Raw genomic sequence first — 14,890 nt, forward strand, 5'->3', positions numbered from 1 at the left:
TGATTTGTTCTATGTTCGTGTTCTTTTCTCTTCCTCCTGTAGAATGTGGTTCCTGATCTGAGCTCTAGTGTACGATCTCCAGCCCTGGACAAATGGGAGGGCATCAAACAGCTGAAGGCAGCGCTTTGGGCTTTGGTCAGCATATGCAATTTCTCTATTTTTTGCACATTTTATTTTATTTTATTTTTTTAAGATGTCATTTTAAGAAAAGGAAATCCAAAGTTGATGCTTACAAGTTGCCTTCTCTACAGGGAAACATAGGCTCATCAAACTGGGGTCTGAACCTGCTGTTGGAGGCGGCCGTGATCCCTGACATAGTGGCTCTGGCCCATCACTGTGAGGTTCTGTCTATCAGAGGGTAGGTAGGGCTTCTATCCTTCTTCACTTTGTTTCAACTCTGCTCACGGTGTAAAATAACAAATCCATTAACTTAAAGAAAGAAATGGCCACAGTGATGCCCCTAGATAAAATAGAGTTATAATATATAAGCTCCTTCCACACATAACATTTGAACAGCACAGTCCTTATTTCAGAGAGCACAAAAAGTAAGTATAAAATGCATTTCCTGTGGAGAATGTGTGTGAATGACAGCTGAAATAAATCACAAAGCATTGCTGATAATGCTACAGATGTGTTTAGAATCCCCCATCTGGTTACCATGGAATATTACCTTTGAGAGATACTGTATATAAGGCAATATGCTGTTACATTCTCACAAAGAACTTGTGTATCAAGTTTCGCTTGATTAAACACAACAGAATTGCAGAAATATGATGTTATGATGTTCATTTAGCTCCCCCTGTGGGTAGAATTGTATCAAATGTTACACACTTGTGCAGTGAGCCTGTATGTGGGTCAGTGACAAATCAGGGTTGGCAAGATGAGAAATTTGAAAATTTCTTAAAAAATAGTTTTAAAAGCAGCGTAATGTTTATTCATATCTATACTTTGTCTTTTTGTTGGTTTTATGTCATTTGAAATGGCATTTGCACCATTTTTCAAAAGTAAAGACTGAATGCTCCTGAAAGTGTCCCATGGTGTAACCACAAAGAATGATCAATATTAAATATTTGAAAGTGTCCCATGGTGTAACCACAAAGAATGATCAATATTAAATATTTGAAAGTGTCCCATGGTGTAACCACAAAGAATGATCAATATTAAATATCTGAATCACTTACAGTGTATTTAAGTGCATTTATAAAAAATATTTATTTATTTAAAAACATCAAATGAAAAGAAAAGAAATTGGAGTATTCCTTCATTTAAATGATAATTTTGTTTTGTCAATATTGAGCAGGACATATCCTAAAAACGTTTGCTCCTGTAGAGTGTCTGCAGAGTGATGCTGCCCCAGATTCCAGTCTTGTCTTTGTATTTAGAAATAGAAACACAACAAACACAAGACATCATACACATTTTTTGAATACACAATAATTTTGTACAAAAGACATGACTAAAACAAGATGCAATAAGAAAAGGGGAAAAAAGTAGAAGAAGACATGAAGAGTCTGAACTTCATCATGTGCCTTACAGATCATTTATCCAACTGATTAGACTCATGATAGTCAATAAAAGGAACTCAGAACTGATTGTAGCACAGAACCAGGGGGGTTAGAGTACAACTGATACCTTTTTTTTTTTTTTTTACAGAAAATCTGATCTAAATTGTTTGACAAACTCCATCTTTTCCAACATTTATCAAATATGTTTGCAATTTTAAATTTCTCCATCACAAATTTCTGATCATTAGGGCAGAACTTTTCTATACTACAACCCCTGGCAAAAATGATGGAATCACCACTCTTGGAGGATGCTCATTCAACTGTTTACATTTGTAAAAAAAAAAAAAAAAAAGCAAATCACAGACATGACACAAAACTATCTTTATCCAAAATGCCAACTTTCTTGCTTTAAGAAACATTTAAAAAAAGAAAGAAAGAAAATTGTTGTAGTCAGTACAATTGCTTTTTTTTAGATCAAGCAGAGGAAAAAAATATGGAATCAGTCAATTCTGAGGAAAATATTATGGAATCACCCTGTAACTTGCAGTTCTAAAACAAACACCTGCATCAGATTAAATCTGCTAATTATTCTGCAGTTAAAAAAAGAGTGCTCACACCTTGGAGAGCTGTTGCACCAAGCGGATTGACATGAATCATGGCAACACGAGAGATGTCAGTTGAAACAAAGGAGAGGATTATAAAACTTCTTCAAGAAGGTAAATCATCACGAAAGCAAAAAGCTGTTGGTTGTTCCCAGTCAGCTGTGTCTAAAATCAGGACCAAGTACAAAGAAAATGGAAAGGTTATAAAAGGGAAGCATACTGAGAGGCCAAGGAAGACATCAAAGTGTCAAGATAGAAAACTGAAAGCAATATGTCTTGAAAACAGAAAATGCACAACAAAACAAATGAGGAACAAATTGGCGGAAACTGGAGCCAATGTCTGTGACCGAACTGTAAGAAATCACCTAAAGGAAATGGGATTTACATACAGAAAAGCCAAATGAAAGCCATCATTAACACCTAAACAGAAAAAAACAAGGTTACAGTGGGCTAAAGAAAAGCAATCATGGACTTTGGATGACTGGATGCAAGTGATATTCAGTGTTGAATCTGCATTGGTCAAGGTGATGATGCTGGAACTTTTGTTTGGTGCCGTTCCAATGAAATGTATGAAGATGACTGCCTGAAAAAATCATGCAAATATCCACAGTCACTGATGACATGGGGCTGCATGTCAGGTAAAGGCACGGGGGAGATGGCAGTCATTACATCTTCAATAAATGCACAAGTTTACATTGACATTTTGGACACATTTCTTATTCCATCAATTGAAAGGATGTTTGGTGATGATGACATCATTTTTCAAGATGACAGTGCATCTTGCCATAGGGCAAAAGACGTGAAAACTTTCCTTCAAGAAAGACAATGTCAATGGCATGGTCTGCAAAAGTCCGGATCTCCATCCAATTGAAAATCTATGGTGGAAATTGAAGAAAATGGTCCATGACAAGGCTCCAACCTGCAAAGCTGATCTGGTAACAGCAATAAGAAAGTTGGAGCCGGATTGATGAAGAATACTGTTTGTCAATAGTTAAGTCCATGCCTCAGAGAATTCAAGCTGTTATAAAAGCCAGAGGTGGTGTAACAAAGTACTAATGGTGGTGTTTATTTCATGATTCCATAATATCTTCTTCAGAATTGAGTGATCCCATATTTTTTTCCTCTGCCTGATCTAAAAAAAGCAATTGTGACATTTTCTTTAATGTTTAATAAAGCCAGAAGGTTGGCATTTTGAATAAATATAGTTTTGTGGCATGTCTGTGATTTGCTTCTTTTCTACAAAATTAAACAATTGAATGAACATCCTCCAAGAGTGGTGATTCCATATTTTTTGCCAGGGGTTGTATCTCTGATTATCATCCAGACGTCAGAAATCAGACACTATTCCCAAAACACATGATAGTGATTCGCTCTCTCGGTGTCACATGGTCTCCAACATGCTGTCTGCCTTATATTTTACTGTTTAAGTGCTGATGTTATAAAATATCTCACCATATCTTTCCACCTCTCCAAGACACTGCTTATCATTTTGGTTTTCCCATTCCTCCAATGATATTGACAGTTTTCCTCCCTTTTCTACTTTTCCTCTATTTAAGATTTGTTCACTCCACATAACTCTTGTATATTTTAGAAAATAGCTCTAAGAACTGGATCAGCTTTGTATACCGGAATAAAAACTCTTAACTTGATCCAGACCCGACCTCAACCAAAACACTTCAGAGATGTCATGTATGGTCTGTGGTTCCTGTGCAGGGCCTGTCTGTATGTGCTGGGTCTCATCAGTAAGACCAAGCAGGGCTGTGACACATTGAAGCAGCAGGGATGGGACGCTGTGAAGCATAACCGTAACATGTGGTGGCCTGTGGTACCTGAGGAGGTTGAGCCACAGACCAAACCCTGCAACCTGCTACCCTCTGCCCCCAGCACCCTCAGCCTCACCGAGTCCATCAACTCCAGGCACAACAGCGAGAGTGACTCAGTGCAACCCGGTAAGCCCAATTACTCCAATGAAGTCATAGAATGATGTGATTGCTTTGATAACTGTACACTGTGTTATGTGCAGGTGAGTATATGCTAGATGATGACAGGCTAGAAGACTTCTCAGAGGAGCCTTTGAACATCAACCCTAAACTGATGAAAGATCGAAGCCCCTTCAACAAGCTGGCCTCCAGCCGCTTCCGTAACCGCCTTCTCCACTCACTGTCTCTACCTGGAAAGAATTCCCGCACCACCCCTCACCCTAAAGGCAGCAGCCAAGGCCAGGCAGGGAAACAGAGGCTCACTGCTGCAGAACCTTCCAGCTTCTCATTTGAAACTGCAGATACTTTCCCAGTTTACAACAATGGCCACATGTCTAAAAGCCCCTCAGGTGTTAGGGAGACCTCCTCTGTGTGGAGTAGAGCCACAGAGAATAGCGGGAGCACCCCCAGCATTGAGGAGGGGGATCTGGATGAGTCAGCGGTCCAGACAGTCAAGAATCAGCAGGAGCAGAGCAGCTACGGGCATTTGGCTGAAGACGGGCCTCCAGGAGGCGGTAGAGCCCAGTTTAAAAGCCGCAGCCACAGCTTTAACACAGACACCACCACCAGCGGCATCAGCTCCATGAACTCCAGCCCCTCCAGGGAGACCCTACCCTCCAGCATGGACACTGATTGTGTCAGCCTCAACACTGTGATAAGCACCCAAACCGTCCAGAACATGCACTCAGTGACAGGCCGACCCTGCTCCACACCGCTCTCAATTCCCAAGTCCTGCTCCACCTCTCTCATACGTCCTGGTGTGTCTCACACTTTGCCCCGCCGAGCCAAGTCTCTCAAGTCTCCATCAGCAACCACCCTGAGCAGCTTAGCTGACAGCAGCCTCATGTACTCCAGCTCCAGAGATGCAATGGGGTACACCACGCTGAAGCACTCCAACTCTCACAATGGTTGCACAAGTCCTCGTGACGCTCTGGGCTACGCCACCCTGAGGAGGCTGCAACACCAACGCATCCAACCGTCTCTGTCCCACAGTGAGGCCATACTCTTCACTGATGCCATCACCATGAATACAGGCAGTCTGGACTCCAGACGCACGTCACGAAGGTACACATGATGTTTAAAATCTCATAATTATCGTTATTATTATTTATTGTCTGGAAATAAATCATGATTTAACACATGTTTAATATAACAGCTATCAGAGTAGGATTATATTAATGATCCTGGGTCTCTTACACTTGCTTATATCTCTCTCTATACAAGACATGCAATGGAAAAAGGAACATTTGTTCAACTATGTGATGAGTTTAATGACATTTCAAACTAAAAAAATTAAAAAAAATACTCCTAGTAGAAGAAGATAGGCACATTCTTATTGCCCAAAATGTATCAACATACCACAAGGGACAGACACACAAAACACACACACTAATGTAATGTGGTCAGCCATGTAGATGCCTAAAACACTGATGATGTAAGTTGTACTGTTTTTGTTCAAGTGGAATAAAGTGAGCACACACAAATGTTCTCCTTAAAACATTGATATTATATATTCAGACATTAAAACTTAAACTTCTCTCAGTAAAATAGGAGTCATTAATTTGATGGAGGTTTTTAGTACATTTAAAGTACAAGTCTTGAATGTATCTGAGGAATCGTAAAACACAGACTGTATGTAGGTGATAATGTAAAACAAGAGAAGTGAAAACCATACCTTACCTGTGTGTGTCCCGGGGTTCCTCTCTCTCTCTCTCTCTCAGAGTCCTGAGAGCTCTGAGTTTTGCATCTCTGGATAAAGAAGACCTGCTGAGCCCCATCAACCAAAGCACACTGCAGCGCTCCTCTTCTGTGCGCTCCATAGTGTCCTCTGCCACCTTCGGCTCCTCTGATGACTACATAGGCCTCGCCTTGCCTGTTAATATCAACAACATGTTCCAGGTAATACTTATAATTAAAAAAAACACTAAAAAACATCTGAGATTTTTTATAAACGTAAACTGATTCTGACTCTTTCAGATTCAAGAAATACCGTATTTCCAAAAAAGGATGAGCCCGCCTTCTGAGGACCGCTCTGCTAAATTCTTCTCTGGAGACTCTGATGGTGAGAAAAGTGAAGAAACAAGACACTAACTACACACTGCATGCTCACATTTACAATTAGATCATAGCATGTTTACATGTTTATGTATATCTATCAATATATATATATATATATATATATATATACTGTATATACCACCCAGCTGTTTCAGGCAGCAGCATTCACACATGCTCTGTGATGAGTCACTTTTTCCTTGTTAGAAGATGGCATCTAATGGAGAAGATCAATTAGATTTATTTAGTGTTATTGTTTTAGTTTTGTTTATATTAGTAATGAAATAGCAGAAATGTGAATACTTATATTTCATAGATGTTATGTTTGATTAACTTTTCTCATTTAAATGAATTATTGGATCTTTAGGTATTTTAAAGCTACTACAAAACGTTTTTTTTTATGATACAGATTTAATTAGCATCATAAACTACTGATATCTAACAAAATTAGCATCATAAACTACGGATATCTGACAAAATTAGCATCATAAACTACTGATATCTCACATAATTAGCATCATAAACTACTGATATCTCACATAATTAGCATCATAATTTACTGATATTTGAAAAAATTGTCCTCTAACAGAAAGGCTTTTAATAGGACTCTGATGATGTAAGCAGTTATATGATTTTGACATTTCATTTTAAAATCTAATTTGACACCTATGTAAGCACATGGCTTTGGTCTCAATATCTGAAACGTAATTATTATGAATTTCAATGAATTATTATACTTTTTACCATGTTTTCTGGAGTTACACCATGGGACATATAAACTGAGAAAACCTGACTAAGTCCAAAAAAAGTTATGAATAATTAAACCTTGTCAGGCAGCAGTAGTGATCATCAGGGTCCTTCTCTGTAAAACCACTTTTTGTTATATGGCCTAATTCACAATTTTAACATAATGGCCTCTTATATGTTGGTTACACTTTGAGACACTTCATGTGGTTCATGTGACTTGACATGATTCCCCAAATTATATTTAATATTTAGAACAATTGTATTCCATTACCTTTATTTAATATAATAAAGTTATAATGTAAGATCATGCCAAACTAGTTGATATGGTGTTTTATTAAGAATTTGAGGGGTTTTAAGCAAGTGTCATTTTTCTGGTTCAATTTTTGATGGTTACACCACTTAGACATTTTTGCCATAATCCTCTAATATATTCTCTCAAAATGGATTCAAAGCAGAAATGTTATACTTGCTACACAAGAAAAGAATGTGTGTAATGTCTTCATGCATTTATTTTCAAATTTTAACCCCTTTAAATTGGACTAAACCACAGGGACACGTCAAATAGCGTCACGTCATTAAACCATATACATACACATACACATATACATATACATAAATACATGTGTGTATGTGTGTTTTGTGCGTTGTCAGACCCCAGTGATGAATGTGAGCCATCAAAGCTTCACTCTCAGCTCAGTATCACTGAGATGATGGCAGTAAGCCAGGCAGAACAGCAGCAGATGCTCGGCTCAGAGGAGACAGGTCTGCGAGAGCACAACGTCGACAACTGCCTGTACTGCTCTGGACTGTCTGTTCCTGGCTTCAGTTCTCAGAACAGCAACTCGGGTACGATCCTCTTTTTGGAAAAAACTGACTCTAACAAACTGCACTTACAAATTGTCATGGAGTCCAGTGTATTCTGTGTCATATTATGTCATATTCTGATTGGTTTGTTTGTAGTCATGGATCGTAGCAGCAGTCTTATTTTGACAATTTGGGCTTACATTTTTGTCAGAAATTTAACATTGGTCACAAAATCTCCAAATTGGCCATCAGTGGATTAGTCTCAGTGTGATCTAAGAACACTGTTTTGGATTGATGACCAAAGATTTGACCACATTTTATCATGGTTATCAAATTTCTTCTCAGACAGATGAAAATCACAGTGTGAAAAAAAAGGCTGTTAGATTTAGTTCTCTCTTCTTCAGATCTCACAGAGGGGAATTCATTGTCAGAGTGGTGCACTCTGCCTCCAGCAAACCATCCAGAGGTCATGGTCCAGGTCAAGTTGTCGGGGGAGTCTGGATGCAGTGACTGTGGATCTGTGGGTAGTGGTCGCAGCACAGAACTTGTTTTGGGTAGGTGCCCCACACAGATTTATTAAGCACAAAGTTGTTTCTGATCATTGTTTCACTCAGTCTGCTGTAACTGGGCAGGTGTGAAGTCCATCCCAGAGGATGCTCCTGCTGGCAAGGTCCTGCTGAGGAAGGAGGTGCTTCGTCTGGTGATCAATCTCAGCTCCTCTGTTGGAACCAAAAACCATGAAACCAACCTGTTAACGTGAGGCTCCGGCTGTCTCTACACAAATGTAGTTTCACTGCTCTGCCACGGTTTCTCATTTGTTGGCTGAATGTTTTCTTGGCAGGATCAAGGAGAAGTTCCCCTACGCGTTTGATGACATCTGTCTGTATTCAGAGGTGTCCTATCTGCTGGCTCACTGCATGTTCCGCCTGCCCTCACGTCGTTTCATTCAGGAGCTCTTCCAAGATGTGCTCTTTATACCAGTAAGCATAAAAAAGACTTTATATTTTGTATAGATTTTATAAACTTATTAAGATCCCAATTACTAGAAACCTAAGCAGACATAGCAACTAGGGACTGGTAAAGGAAGGGGGCAGGAAGGGCTTTCTGGTGGCCTGGAGCCATTTTGTCATCTCTCCACCAGCTACTATCAAAGGAATTACAAATAAATACTGCTTATTGGTGCTTAAAGCGATGGTTCGGCGTAATTTTAACCCAGCATCATATGCACCATTACGTCTATCTAAACACCGCCTCAGCCCTTTTTTTCATTTGGTCGCAAAATAGTGGAGTTAGAGCCATCAGCCGAATTGCTTAGTACAGGCGCTAATGGACCCAAAAGTGTATCTCGTAAATAATGCCTGGATTGTTATCAAACTTCTACAGTAGGACAAATAGGGTCTTTACTCATAAATCGATGCATTGGAAATGTTGTAAGTACACCAGGAGTTTATTAAAATAACACTTACCTGATGGCTTTTACTCTGCTGCTATTGCTAAAGCTGTAAACATTGTCGAAATATCGCGCGATCACTGAAATCCCGTGTGGTCGTGCGAGATCCCGCACAGAGCACATATAGATATATAGATATATAAATATATATAGATAGATACAACTGTATGGCACGTTGTCCTATCCTTCTACTCACGTTGATGTCTTCTGCTGTACTCTCGCTTCTTCACTACTACTACTGGTCTCTACCGGCAATAGATGTGCTCTGTGCGGGATCTCGCGCGTCCACACAGGATTACAGTGATCGCGCGAGATTTCGACGATGTTTACAGCTTTAGCAGTAGCAGCAGAGTAAAAGCCATAAGGTAAGTGTTATTTTAATAAACTCCTGGTGTGCATGGATTTATGAGTAAAGACCCTATTTGTACTACTGTAGAAGTTTGATAACAATCCAGGCATTATTAGTGGAGTAATTTACCAGATACACTTTTGGGTCCATTAGCGCCTGTACTAAGCAATTCGGCTGATGGCTCTTAATCAACTAATTTGCAACCAAATGAACAAAAAGGGCTGACGCGGTGTTTAGATAGACGTAATGGTGCATATGACGCTAGGTCAAAATTACGCCGGACCATCGCTTTAAGTGATGCTACAACATTTTATTTTCAAAATGTGTTTACTGTAAAAGAATGAATAGAAATATTCATATCAGTTGCAAAAGGTGGAGAGAAAGTTATTAAACAACCAAAAAAAATCACTTCAGTGTACACTTTCACCACCAATTCTAAACAAAATATAATAAGTTATTACTCTTAATATGGGGATGAAAAGGTTTTCTTTTTTATTTCTAATTAATGACTTATTAATTATTTCTTATTATTTCTACCTTACATATTAAGACAGTAAGACATGAAATAAGCTAAAAGTTTCTGAATAGCTGACACATTAGTGCAAACCTGAAGATTGATGTTATAAAAAGATGAGTTAGTTTACTGGTAGTAGAGCCAAGCCTGTTATGGCCACATTAAAAAAAATATATAAATAAAAACAGATGGTTCAACCCTGTGACCAGTAACAGAATGCTGTACCTGAGAACAAGTTTGTCAAAAACTGATTTTTACTTACAAAAAATGCAAAATAAAACCAAAACTATGGGAGTCAGGAGATCTGGCCAAAAAGAACATAAAGATGAGGAATGCCATGGACCAGCCCAGGAGCCACAACCCAGAACTCCCCCTCCTAATCTATAAGAAAATGCATAACCTATTCTAATGAAACAAAGCTACAAAAACTGAACTACCAAAAGGACCAAAATGAGAGATGACGTCTCAGTTGATCAGGGCTGAATGCCAGGAGGAAGAGAGAGCTTCTTTTCCTCTAAACCTCCCATATATATAGGATATACATAAGCTGGTCCCACCCACCAATCGGCCAGCTTATCAGGAGCAAACAAGGGAGAAAAACAAAATAGAGGGGGAGTGTGTAATCATGCCACTGTAACAAAAAAAAACCACGTGACATTTTGCATCTGTTAATGGGACTGTGTGCCTGTCTGTTTCTCAGCTGTATGAAGAGGCAGAGAGCATTATGTCCATGTCTCAGCAGAGAGCCTCAGCTTCACCCTCTCATCTCTGCCAGCTGAAGACTGACTCACCCTTGACTCAGCCCTGTGTGAATTCTAATCCAGCACTGATGTCTCCGCCTCACTCACTACAATCCTGAGACAGAGAGAGAGAGAGAGAAATAACAATCACTTCTAGAATATTTTTTTGTCACTACATGACCAAATCTGTTGTAAAAATTAACTTTTAACACAATACTAAAGCTGATGTGCCAATACAGCACCCGTGCTTTTAAATACTAAACAATAAACTTTTCCTCATTGGAAGATGTAGATGTTGATTAGTCTGATGTTTGCACATGAGCAGAGGATGTATAAGCAGATGGAGTGAAGTCAGACAATCATCAGTCACTGATGCAGTTTGGTGATTACTTACAAAGTAATGCACTTTCACATTCTCTCATTGTGTTGTAGCTATTTTATTCTCTCATCTTAAGCACTTACATTAATAGAACATACATGGTGATTTCTTCTCATAAGCTAAACACACTCATGATTAGTTATTGTATTCAATTAAATTTGGTTGTGTGCCTAATAAATATTTGAGTGAACAATCAAAGGTTTATGAATATGTAAAACACACTAGGTATTACTGTCTACTCATGTAGCTGAAAATGACCTGTATTTCTAGACTTTTTAGTTTTCCCACCACAGTGTCGTGTTCATTTGATTTTTTTCACTGATATTTGCACAAAAACTGCATCGTATCACAGTGGGAATAATATTATTGGGAAATATGTGAAGATAGTGTACAATGAGAGAAGAAAACTATTGTGATTATATATATATATATATATATATAATCACAATAGTTTATATATATATATATATATATATATATTGATTCAATATCAGGAAGGATTGTGCCATATTAAGGTATTCGTCTTGTATTATGGACAGTGTTTGGCTTCTTTTTTTTTTTTGCCAATGTAGCTATATGGCTACTTTTAGAAATGAAATATTTGCACTAATTAAAAATTGGGGAACCACTTTTATTATAAGGAAAATAAATAAAGCAAATTAAGCAATATCATAAGCAGAAGTTGTGATTCTTTTTGATACAGGTAGAGACCTCTGTCTTCTGCTTTAAAGAAGACACAGAGATAACTTGCTGATATATGGCAGGAAAGTCTGTCTGTCTATCTGTTATTAGCATATCTCTCGAACCGTTCATGCGATTGATTATAAACGTAACAGGTGTCTTGCTACGAGTACGAGTAAGTGCACTGCCAAGTTTGACGTTGTTTGGATAAGAAATGTAAAAGATATAGATACATATATGGGTAAAAGAAGCACACATTAGCTGTTGCCGCTCTAGCCGTTGGCCACTCCCCCTCTCACACAGCACACTGAGCACAGCGCAGGACCAGAGTTAGATAAGCAGCAACATAGAGCTATCAGGGTGCTCTTGCTTGCACGCTCCAGTTTCCCGGAGATTGGATCTCATTTGCTGGCGTCAGGGAGCCGCTATCAATATGCGGGAGAGTTGGGATGTCTAACTTTGTAGTAAAAACACACGCAAAAACAGATTTTGCACGGGCACTGCACTAGTAACTTAAATGTTACAAAGCTATAAATGTATGGTTTATCCTGTGGACAGTGCAAGAGGAAAAGCTGTGGTGCAAAAATCAAAATTTCAACATATTGGACTCATGAATGTGCTCGGTAGATTAAATGGCAAAGTGTTTATTGGATAATCCTTTTCTTGTATGCACAGTGAACATCTGTGCCTGGAGAAAATTAAAGAAAACAGTGTTATAAATGTAGCCCGTCTACCCTCAATATATGTAGATGGGGCCCTGAGTTCTTAACTTCACTTAACTTTAGTGGGTTAACTCTAATTAACTTAATATTATTTATCTTGGGTCCTTTAGTAACCTTAGAACTATGGATGTAACCAGATGTTAGTGGCCTCTTTATATCAAAATAATTAAGTGTACTGACCGTTATTAAATATTCACAAGCACAACAGTCAGATATATGCAAGATATGTGGACCTCAAACCTTTTAAAGTTAGAAAATACACTCAGAAACCAACTTATAGATTAAAAGTACTATTTTACTTGAATAATAATGCAAAAATAAATATAACAACTTAAATTTAGTGTACTCTTTTGTTTTTTACAAGTCCACAGCTTATATCAGTTTTCTTTCAAACCATACAATATATTGTCCCTTTTAATGTCCAAACAACATTTCAGCAGTAATCAAACACTGTGCACACACCAATAATCACTATACTAAGCCGGCAAAATAATAATACTTAATAAAATAAAATAGTTGCAGGCCTGTATCGCTGCTTGTATTCGTTGAGACCAAAAACTCAGCAGTCACTTCACTCTCAGCTGAGCAGAAAATAAATTAACTGTAGGTACCTTTTTCAGGAATTATGTGGCCATCCAGGGAATATAACAGTTCACAGCTGTCTGTCCAGGGAGCTGGAGACAGCAGGAGGACACACTCACAGAGTTTGGGTGGATATCCAACGTTGCCAGAGGAACTCTGAGCCTCCTCGATGGCTCGGAGCGCTATCTGGTGGTTGTCCGTTGTCTCCCGGTCGGAAACTGTCCACAAGGCTAGGATGTCGAGTTGGGTTAGCTCAGTTAGCTTAGCCTGCAGTCTCTCCACTTTACAAACCCGCTCACTTGACTAACGAGCGACGTAACAGGTTACTAGGTTGCAAAACGTCGGGCAGACGTTCTCAGTAACTCTCAATAAAATGTACTTTTACAGATTATCCTGTTGAAAATCTAATACACATACTGCACAAACTGTTTTCTCCACAACTTCAGACGTCCACACCGCCAAAAACACTACTGTCTTTTCCTGTTAACTTTCCGTCCTTCCTGTCTCCCGCATTAACGCACACACAACCCATCCTTCAAAATAAAATACACCTCATGTCAAAAGAAAGCATTTCTTTAGAAAGGGTACCGTAGAAGTAAACAGCTTTTTATCAAATGAAATAAAATAAAACACATATAGCATTTTTACCATTTTTTAACACATGTATTTCACTCTTTTTAACCTTTTATCAAATCCTATTTATTCATGTATCTATCACCAACTATTTAACATATTTATGCACATTTTTGCCCGGGCTACACCCTCCCCCTTCTAAATGTCTGATGTCCTAAGCAGACTTTTTTTTTTTTTTAACTTTTAACATTTGAACAAAAGTGGGAAGTGTGCCTAAGTGCATTCTAGCTCTTTAGCTCTTTCCAATCTTAATTACCACACCTCTATGTATAATAGTGATTGGCTGATCTCTGGCTTTGCCTGGTTCATCATACGTTAATCGAACAACTGGTTTCACTGTTCTCTTGGGACGGATCTCAGATTTGCTGTCCTGTCTGTTTTCTGAGAGATGAACATCATCTTCCTCTCTCATAGACCTTGTAGCATGATTTTGTCCCACATCTTCTTGTTCTGAATCTGAACCAGTTTCAGGATCAGAATCCTGGTTGAGTTCCTGATCTGCAAGAACTATCTTCCTCAGGAATCTCATCTGATTGCAGAGAAGCATTCTCATCCTCTTGCGTAACAGCAGATGACTGTGCCATATCCCGTGTCTTTTGCTCCAGGTTTTCCAAGCTTGCATGGTTGGACCTTGGCAATCTGTAATACTCAAAATCAGAGGATGAGTCTGAGTCTTGTGTGTCTTGTAGGATTTGTCGCATCTCAGGCAAGGTTTGCTTCCGCCTCTGCGTAGTCAGAGCTCTGGTCTTTGGTCTTGCAGGTAAGTCAACATCTAACTCTGGCTTTGGCAGTCTCACAAGTAGTCCTATAGGAAGGATATGATCTCTATGGATGGTTTTAATGCCTCCTCTTCCATCTTCAGGACTGACCTTATAAACCGGTAGATTGGGCATCCTTCCTACTACAACATAGGGAGTAGGACTCCATCGGGTTTGCAACTTGTGTTTACCTCTTAGCCCCAGGTTCTTGAGTAACACTCGGTCACCAACTTCCAGAGACTGAAAGCCAACTCTCTTGTCATATGCTTTCTTGTTTCTTTGATGATTCTTGTCAGCTGTTTCAGAAGCCAGCTCATAAGCTCGCTGCAAATCTTCCTTCAACTTTGTCACATAATGTGAATGGCTCTCTCTTTTCCCATCTGGAGACGT

At 38.9% G+C, this 14,890-nt stretch overlaps 1 protein-coding gene across 1 annotated transcript in view; it reads left to right on the forward strand.

Annotated features, from left to right (window-relative positions):
* LOC133994971 (rapamycin-insensitive companion of mTOR-like) overlaps nucleotides 1-11,309 on the forward strand; it is a 30,829-nt gene extending 19,520 nt beyond the window's left edge. The window contains exons 28-39 of the mRNA XM_062434214.1: nucleotides 43-135; nucleotides 252-358; nucleotides 3,821-4,056; nucleotides 4,131-4,974; nucleotides 5,038-5,151; nucleotides 5,808-5,985; nucleotides 6,064-6,148; nucleotides 7,642-7,734; nucleotides 8,097-8,246; nucleotides 8,325-8,448; nucleotides 8,534-8,672; nucleotides 10,706-11,309. Coding sequence (XP_062290198.1) covers nucleotides 43-135; nucleotides 252-358; nucleotides 3,821-4,056; nucleotides 4,131-4,974; nucleotides 5,038-5,151; nucleotides 5,808-5,985; nucleotides 6,064-6,148; nucleotides 7,642-7,734; nucleotides 8,097-8,246; nucleotides 8,325-8,448; nucleotides 8,534-8,672; nucleotides 10,706-10,864 — 2,322 coding nt within the window. The 3' untranslated portion in view covers nucleotides 10,865-11,309. The remainder of the gene's footprint in view (nucleotides 1-42; nucleotides 136-251; nucleotides 359-3,820; nucleotides 4,057-4,130; nucleotides 4,975-5,037; nucleotides 5,152-5,807; nucleotides 5,986-6,063; nucleotides 6,149-7,641; nucleotides 7,735-8,096; nucleotides 8,247-8,324; nucleotides 8,449-8,533; nucleotides 8,673-10,705) is intronic.
* The last annotated feature ends 3,581 nt before the right edge of the window (nucleotides 11,310-14,890 follow it).

This window comes from Scomber scombrus, chromosome 15, assembly GCF_963691925.1.
Source record: "Scomber scombrus chromosome 15, fScoSco1.1, whole genome shotgun sequence".
NCBI classification, from domain to species: domain Eukaryota; kingdom Metazoa; phylum Chordata; class Actinopteri; order Scombriformes; family Scombridae; genus Scomber; species Scomber scombrus.